Source organism: Meleagris gallopavo, chromosome 8 (genome assembly GCF_000146605.3).
Source record: "Meleagris gallopavo isolate NT-WF06-2002-E0010 breed Aviagen turkey brand Nicholas breeding stock chromosome 8, Turkey_5.1, whole genome shotgun sequence".
NCBI lineage: Eukaryota > Metazoa > Chordata > Aves > Galliformes > Phasianidae > Meleagris > Meleagris gallopavo.
This window is the reverse complement of record NC_015018.2, coordinates 4,620,612-4,629,486: the sequence shown is the minus strand read 5'-3', so window position 1 is coordinate 4,629,486 and position 8,875 is coordinate 4,620,612. Positions and strand designations below refer to the sequence as shown.

General features: G+C 45.7%; 1 protein-coding gene across 2 annotated transcripts in view; it reads right to left on the bottom strand.

Moving 5' to 3' along the window:
• Positions 1-6: 6 nt before the first annotated feature.
• Positions 7-8,875, bottom strand: part of TUBGCP2 (tubulin gamma complex associated protein 2) — a 21,905-nt gene continuing 13,036 nt past the window's right edge. Inside the window, exons 13-18 of one of the 2 annotated variants that reach the window (XM_010714158.1) lie at positions 7,433-7,561; positions 6,088-6,208; positions 4,386-4,529; positions 3,685-3,813; positions 2,877-3,040; positions 7-181 (exon numbers count right to left, since the gene is read on the bottom strand). In XM_010714158.1, coding sequence (XP_010712460.1) covers positions 76-181; positions 2,877-3,040; positions 3,685-3,813; positions 4,386-4,529; positions 6,088-6,208; positions 7,433-7,561 — 793 coding nt within the window. In that variant the 3' untranslated portion in view covers positions 7-75. The other variant, XM_019617440.1, reaches the window with a different exon arrangement.

Here is an 8,875-nt window from a genome sequence, read left to right as displayed (position 1 = left end):
AGACTTCACAAAAGCCTCTCAGAAGAGCAGATCCATCACGCTCATTCCAGAGGTTCCAGTGCTCCTCCATCTCCTTCATGGTGTTGGCACGGCGGCACGGGGGGGTGGTGGGGCTGCCCTTTGGCTCCGCTCTGCAGACATGTGCTCCAGGCGCTCCGTGTAGAACCCGTTGAAGTCCAACCTGTAGGACAAAGCACAGGAAGGAGTCAACCCGCTTGCCCTGCAGCCCCGGGTGGTTAACATGCTGCTGCAGCACGCGGCATCACCGATAGATTCAGCCTATCTCCTTTGTAACCCGGGCAGTGCCTCAGGTGGCACAGAACCACACAGACCCATCCAGCCCCATTCTGCTGCGGCCTTCCCCAGGCACATCTCTGCAATGCAAAGTCATGCAACTGAGAATATTTCTTCCAGTGCTTGGAAGGAGCATACAAGCAGGCAGGCAGACAGTGACAGGACAAGGGGAAATTGATTTAAACTGAAAGAGGGGGAGCTTTAGGCTAGGAACAAATTCTTCACTCAGAGGGCAGTGAGGCCCTGGCACAGGCTACCCGGAGAAGCTGAGATTGCCCCATCCCTGGTGGCTTTAAGGCCAGGCTGAATGGGGCCCTGTGCAGCCTGATCCAATGCTTGGCAACCCTTCCCACAGCAGGGGGGTGGAACTATCCGACTTTTGAGGTCCCTTCCAACTTGAACCATTCTGCGATCCTATGAGAAACGTGCACCCTAGCAGCACCAAGCAACAGGGGCCAGCAGCCTGCACATCACACAGAAATTACTCCCCTCATTTATCAAATAAGTTGTTCCAAAACTTACGGAATGGGCACAACATTTGAGTTTCATGTTGCTTAACAATCTTTCAGAAGTGGCAGCAAATTGTTCCTTGATATTTTTCATGACTGGGGAAAACAGCCTCAACAGATGGAATTTATCGGCTGCTTTCTCCTGGCTGAGAAGCTTACATCTCTTTTGTCCTTTAAATGTTACGCAAAGGACACATGACACTAAGGCAGGATTATTTACTGAATTTTGATTCCAACTTACGGGCTTACATGGTCAGGACTCATTTAAATCTTGTTCCTTTCCAACTCTGTTTTTAGGATTAAATTATCTTTGTAACTCCTAAGGATAGGTGCGGTGCTTCCCAAACCCCACTCTCACTCAGTATTCTCATTCTGTGGCTGGAGCACACATTCACTCTTTTTTGCATCACCCTGTACGTCCCAGTGATCCTCCTCCAAGCTCAGCCTTCCCGTTGCTTCCAAATTTGTGAAAGAAGGATGAGTGCTAGCAGCACTTAATGAGTGAAGATTTTAGGGCATTTGGATTCAAAGTCATCCACCTGACAGTCCCCTCTGCTCTGATGCTGCATCCTTTCCCAACTGGGCAGTGACTATGGGCACTTTCTGCAGCCACCAGCTCTCTGTCAGCACTGCTGATGAAGCCAAGACACCCGAGCACCCTCAGCACGCTGAAGATCTGTGGTTAGAGTTCATAAGAGAGGATCAGCCAATTCCACAATCTATTCTCTCTATCTCAGGTATGTTATTTTAGATGCAATCACTTTCATTCTGGTCCCTGGGTTGCTACAGTGTCCAAGACTGGATCTGATAATTCGTGCAGACTGAATGAGAGCTAAATGTCATATCTGGCCATTCGCCGTGGTGCTTCCTCTTCTTAAAATGCTACTGAGCAGCCCCTGGAAATGGAAGGACACATTCTGCTGTGTGTCCTGCTAACATACAGTATTTCAGATGAGGAAATGGGGACACCTGCTTTTGTAACTCAAGGTCCATCTCTGCCAAAAACCTCAGTGGAGATTTGCATGGTCCTATGCAGTCCTGACTGGGAGACATGCCCTGGCAACATTAAGACACAGTATTTCCTTTTCAGCCCTTCTACAGAAGTGGGATGTGGAAGTGCCTGGGGGCAGAGGCCTCAGACCCTGCTCTGAAAACAGCCTGATGCAGTTTTAGGTCACTGTCTTTAGTGCAAACAGACAACGGAAGCATTCTGTTTTCTTACATCCTGCTGAATCACCATCCTTCTCTATTCATCAGAAGCAGGAAGAACGTGTGAAGAACAAGTCTGCAGCATTTGGGAGCACTGCCTGCACAGCTTCTGCATGGGTCAACTCCCAGCCACAGCACCAGGGATGTGGCATCAAATGGGACGCAACATTAGTCTCCATGGTGCAGCACCACAAGAGAGAGCTTCTACCATCCTATGGATCCATAAACAGTTTACAGAAGGGTGGAGAGTCAATGACAAGAGGTGAACCTCTGCTAAGTTAAGAATAATGCCGGTGGGAGGACACCTGACACCTGAGCTATTGCCAGAAAAGGCATTGGTGTAATCTCTGGCACGATATGTGATAAAGTGTGATGGAAGGCTGCAGAACTTCTGTTTCTTGACAGAAAGGATTGTCAGGGACTTGATACTGTTCTGCATTTCTAAGCAAGGTGAGAACCAGCTCCAGCCTGGGGCTGAGCTGGGTGATGCCACCAACAGAAGGATCTCCACATGTTCCTGCTGAGACTCGAGGACGGTGGGTCACGATGCTCTTCTATGAAAAGAGCAGGGAACCTAGCTGTCAGCACTATGTTGACCATGCCCAGTACTGCCTGCAGTGACATCCAAAAGCTTGATCTCCTGCTGGAATACTTCATAAAGCAATGTGAACTAACACGTGTATTAGAACAGAAAAAAAATCACATAATTCAAAAGACTATTTTTCAAAGTATGGCGTGAAACACAAGGTGACATTTCTTGCAATTTCAGTCTTTCCTCTGATGAGGCAGACACACACAGCTATAAAACAGCAATCACTGCTTCTGGGCTGAATCTGAGCTACTGAGAGAAAACCCCTGGCTCACCTGTAGATGATGTTAAGCATGCTGTGCTCACAGTCATTGGTGCTGTAAACGCTCAGCCGGTCCAACAGATCCAGCAGATGCGTTGAGAAATTAGTATCAAACTTGTTGATCGTTGCTTCGAAGCCAGATGTCAGATGGAGGTTGTCAGCATGCTCTGCTAAAAGCTGCCAAGACAAAGGATTTGTGTTTGTCAAGGAGATGCAACTATCCCATCCCTTTTTCAAAACCTGGTCAAAAATACTGCCATAAAACTGAATGGTAACTCAGGCACTGCAATAACATTTTCAAAACAGATGCAAGATCCTCGATGGTTAAAAACCTTGCCTTGCCCATCTGGGAGGACACCAGAGTAGACCCCAGTAGAATAATCCTCAAATATATGCTGCTGGTTATTTTCTGCTAACAGCAGAGCATAACAAGTGGCTTAGTAAGCGCGCATCTAAACAGGGAAAAATATAGAAACAAAGACAAGGTAAATATCTCATATACAAAAGGGAAGGGCTGTCAGACTCCAAGCTTACTGGCTCATCCACCTTCATGCACACAGCTGGAAATACAGCTAAGAACTGAAGAACAATTGCAGTGACTGCTGTGGGAGACAAGGTCCTCAAAGCAGACTTGAGAGCGCCATCAGTGCTCCACAGCGTCCTCAGAAATACCCCCATATTCTACAAAGATTCTGCTTTTGGAGCCAGAGGTGTGCTGAAAACCAGAAAGGTCCACCTGTAGGAGGCAGGACGGCCGCTCCAATCAAGCTGCAGCCCCAGGCAACATTTAGAGGGCCCCATCAATGCACACAGTGCCCCACCTTGTTAGTCAGCTTCTTCTTTGCAGTCTCTTCAGCACGTTCTTCCTCTGTTGGTGGGCCCAGCATTGTGCCATGTTCTAGGCTGAGCCGGTCCATCTCGCTATCCAGCTTCATGCTCTGGGTGAACCTCTGGAAAGGGCAGAGGGTTGGGGATATGGTTAAAACCCATCTCCTCCACAACAGCAATGCATGAAGTTGACGCAACCCTCCTAGCCCTGCAGCTAGTTAATCGCCACTAAAGCCAACTCTGAGATTAAATTTACAGAATTAATATGCCCAAAGGAAGGTGTCTGGTTCTCTTTTGTTTTTAAATAGGTTCCCTGATACACTGACTAGAGTTTGCCTAAGGATATCAGCCCTCATGGCTGGTCCTCAGCTGGCCTTTGCAAGAACAAAAACCTAGCCAGCCCTACAGTTTTCATCTCAAATTCTGCGGCAAGAATGGATGAAGAGAGGCAATTAGGTCCACAGGAACCTGATTCCAACTCTGGAAAAGAAGAGTGCATAGAATTTTGTGAACAGCCACAGAAATCATGTGGAGGAAAGTTTGAGCTCATAAAGCCTGTTGGTGGGTGGGAAAAGAAGCTCTTCCGACTACACTGAGAGCAAGAGAGGAATCATGTTAGAAGAAGGGATCATCATGGCTGGCTGCCTAGCACACAGAGTAGCTGGCAGGATAAAATGGGGGAGACTGTGCATACCTGCATGCAGTTTGTGAACATGACACAGACAGACATCAGTTTGGAGAAGATCTTCAGCAGCTCAGGGTTGGTCAGCATGCAGTCCTTCAGGCAGTTGTCCAAAAAGCTTGTGTGGTGGCTCAGAACATCATCGATATTAGAAGCCTGTTGGAGGATAGTACATCAATGAAAAACCAAACCAGGACACCAAAGCTCTAGACCAGCACTGCCAATGTATCTGCTCAACTCCCCTCAGGATCAAAGCCTAAATTTGATCCTGTACCACACAGAACCCAGTGGAGCCATTTGCTATGTAACAGAGCAGGCAGCCTATGTCTCTGCTCTTGTTTTAGTTAACAGTGCCAAGCAACCTAGGATGCCATCTTTTTTTGCTCTTTAATGTTTTCCTCCCACGGAGTCTTGTCCAAAGAGGCTGTATGCCAGAAACCAGCCACAGCCAGGCAATTCCAGCCAATGCTCTGGCATGTGTTCCAGGGAAACAACAAAGCTGCAGGCTGGGCCAGGCTGATGGCAAGATAGATAACATGTATTCGCAGCTTTTCTGTAGCTTTCATTTGATCTGCCAGTAATCAAGCATCATCCTTCACTTGCCTCATGAATTTCACCTGCCTAACAGTAATTCAAAAGTCCGGACCACTACTGCAGTCAGGTAAAAAGGGAAAGGAGAGATATGTTTACCTAAGAGAGACAAATCCTCGGTCTTCCAGTAACAGATTTTTTCTCTGTTGTTTGGAACCTTCTAATCTGAATTGATTACATCACATTTCAGAAGGCCTCTGAGGGCTTCTTTAACAGCCTGTTCTGGAATGTCAGCTTCTATTCTTCCGGGGTCTTCTCATTCTTGGCTTAAAACAGGGAGGTAGGATGCTCACTGGGAATATGCTTCTCTCTGAGGTGATAAAGGCACCTCACATGCCCATCAGGAGATAAAAACTGCTACCTGGAGCTTGTGCTAGGGCAAAGAGTTAACTTCTGGAGAAGTCACTGACTTTATTTTGATCAATGAACCAGGAACACTGTGTTACACACTTAGAAAATCTCTCGGCCCAGAACACTGTATGTCCATGAAAGGAGAGGTCAGGCAATCTTGCCCAGATACCCCCTTGTCAGGCATAAAAACCAGCAGGAAATGAGCTTAGCCTCTCCCAGACATCACAGGGGTGGAAAAGTTCTCCAGCCTAGTGGAAGTAGACCGGAAGAATAACCATCTGAAGAGGAAAAACTCTTTTTATAACAAATAGTCCTAACATGAAAAATAAAGTGAAAGGCCTCTTCCTGCCTCAAAAGCCTAATCTTTGGCAGTTCCAAGGAAGAGAAAGCACAGACGTGGCTTTTAAGAGAGCTGTAAATCAGCCAAGGAATCAGAGGAAGATGTCTGGACCTGCTTGGGATCTTTGCACCTCACCTCCTTCCTTATCCACACTTTTTTATTCTTGTTGATGTTCAGCAGAATGCTAGCCTTCCATAACAGGATAAAGAGAGCATGGAAGTTGGGCACAGACAGGAGGGTTTGGTAGAGGAAAGGGATACATGACTAACAAAGCAGAAAGGTGATGCAGAACAGCAGCACTGTTTGTAGTGTGATAAGAACAGTTCCTCCAATAAAACATTTAACAGTAACTAAAACAAGGCATCTTCTCCTTACATTAAATTTGGTAACATAAGATTCCTGTTCTAACTTCTCTCAAGCACACACACTCACCAATTTCAAGTTCTTCTCGAGAATGTGCCACGTTGGCTCCATCACTTCAAACATCATGTAATACTGGATATTCTGCACAAAATTCAGCATTCGCTGCCGCAGTGTGAAAGCACCAGCAAACCTAGGGGAGAAATCACACCCACACAACTCCGAGCTAGCAAATGCCACAGAGAACCAAGCTTGCATAGCCAAGCAAAGCAGAGCTAACTATTTCTGTCCTAGCAAATTCCCTGCTGCAGTCTGAGAGTGATTACAAAGTTATTGCAGAACATCTCTGATTAACTTCCATGTATGGAAACGACTTTCCCCTCAATTGCGGGATTCAGAGTTTTGAACCCGCTGTGCACTAGACAGTTAATTTGTAATCTGATCACGTCCAACCATAAATGGACAGTATTAAAGCCATTTTATCACTTTAACTAGTGAGACGTGTTTGCTAGTGTAAAATATAACATGCAAAATGCTTCACGTTTCTTTCTAGCACATAAACACTTACTTGTTAAATGAGTACTTGAAAATATCCTATCCATCAGTATGATCAGGGATCCCTGGATTTAAACAAATCACCTCCTATCAAGGGTATTCAATGCCATTTCACTTCAAAATTAGAATGGCAGAATTATACAGAGCTCCCTTCAAGGTTTCGGGTTGTGACATCAAAATAAGAACAGTCTTCAACAAACTGGGACAAGCCATCGGAGCAATGATCACATTTCAGCTATGGGTATCCTGTCCACTGGTGACAGCCATGCTGTGAGCAGGGGCTTGCACTACAGATACCCCCAGGTCTCCTCCAGTAATCCTTCTATGGTGTCAAGAGAGCAAGAGCTCATGTTGGCTGAGGTCAGTGCCAAGGTAGCTGAGGGTACCTTGTGAGAACTGAGCGCCGTTGACAAGACAGAAGGTGTTTCCTTGCACTGCCACAGGCCTGCCTCATGCTTCAGTGAGACCATCACTGAGAGTGGTGGGCATGGAACAGGCTCTTCAGGGTCACAGCCCCAAGCTGTCAGCGCTCAAGAAACATTCTCAGACATAGTAATTGGATTTTGAGTAGTCCTGTGCGGAGCCAGGAACTGGACTGAAAGATACTTGTGAGTCCCTTCCAACTCAGGACACTGTGTGTTCCTACGATTCCTTTTCCAAACTTTGTGCCACCAAAGAGGAATAAGTCAAGAAGCCCGAAGATTATTGAGCAGACACTTCCTACTGCATCCTAAAATGTTATGTTTGACCTCCCTCTGCCAGTCAGAACTTTGCAATGATCTGTTCCATGTCAAAATCCAATTCATGTCACAATGTATCTAACTAGGAAGAAGGAAAATCTCAGCAGAAAAGGAAGCCATACCATTTAGCTGAATGCAGGGAGAACTGCTTGGCTGTCTTATTGCTGATCCAAACGTTGCACAACTGCCTTTCCACATGTTTGCAATAGAACATGTGCCTGAAAAGCATCTGGTATCTTGTCAGTGCTTTCCTGGAAAGAAAGGAGAAAACCATTCAGATTAAGCTCTATTCTGATTGACAGATTAAGCCATGAAGGGTGAGGCTACTTCGAGGCAAAGAGACTTAACACAGTATGCTCCTTACACCTTCAGACACACAGATCTTCACTGAAACAATTCTAACAGAAGAAAAAAAGCATTTGTAATCATCCCAAATAATTCCTCCTGAAGCGTCCCTCCTTCACATTTCCTGCCACCGGGTATTTCAGGAGCTTCCTTCCTGATGCCCCTGATCAACCTGCAGAAAGATCACTCACATACAAGCTGGGTCTGAAAGCTTGCAGTTGTGTCACTGCTGCAGCAAGGCCGCAACGACTGCCAAACCAATTCACCAGGATTCTCCGAAAAGATTAAGAAAAACTGCAACCAAGCTATAGGCAGCATCACCCTGCCTGCAACACGCTGTCAGAAGCAGATGGGATGCTTATTTATAGCCTCGGGGACTGGGTGCAGGTCTGTGCTCAGACACTTCAGTGTAGGCGTCCACAGAGCTCCAGCCAATACAGTTTGTGAAGCTGTACCACTTAGTATTGTCACTTCCATAGTTACCACCGAAGTTAATATATCCAATTTGAAAGAAAGAGACATAATTTCAGATACATTGGGTCATTACGGAAGTTCCATTGTGTCAACTGATAATTTCACAGAAGTGAGGGGATACTGCTGGCATTTAGCACCTACCACTGCCTGCCCCATTTCCCTGCTTCACAGTCTGCCAGTGCCCTGTTTCTGTGGAGAAGCAAGTCACCACAGAAAAACAAAGCACTCTGCTTATCCTAACTCAATTTAATGCAAAATGGCCTGCTGCAATAATTCTAGCAACAGCCAGTAGTATCCTTCTAGTTTGCAACCAGGGCTACTAGAAAGCTTTTTTGCACTTCCACATCTGAGAAATGTTTGATTGCAAACATGGAAATCCTTAAATGAGATTCACTTTCAAATAAAAAATCTTCTCAGAAAGATCCTTCAAAAAGCCATGGACAAATGAAAGCTGGGGGTCTGGTCACAAGAAAAAACAGAGACCAGGCTCATAAAGTATCCCTCGATCTACACCTTTCCATCATTTATTTAAAATCAACTTTCCATGCATATCTTAGGCACGGACTGGTAGAGAGAAGCCCTAGTCTACCAGAGGAGCAAGTGGAAGTCAGTAATCCAAAAGCATTCTCTCTACTTATCAACAACTTTTAGTGTCACTTTAAAGACAAACTTTGCAGCATTTTGCTGTTTGGAAATGTGTTGTAAACCTTTGTAAACCTGTACAAAAGCTTCTGCTTTTTTTTTTT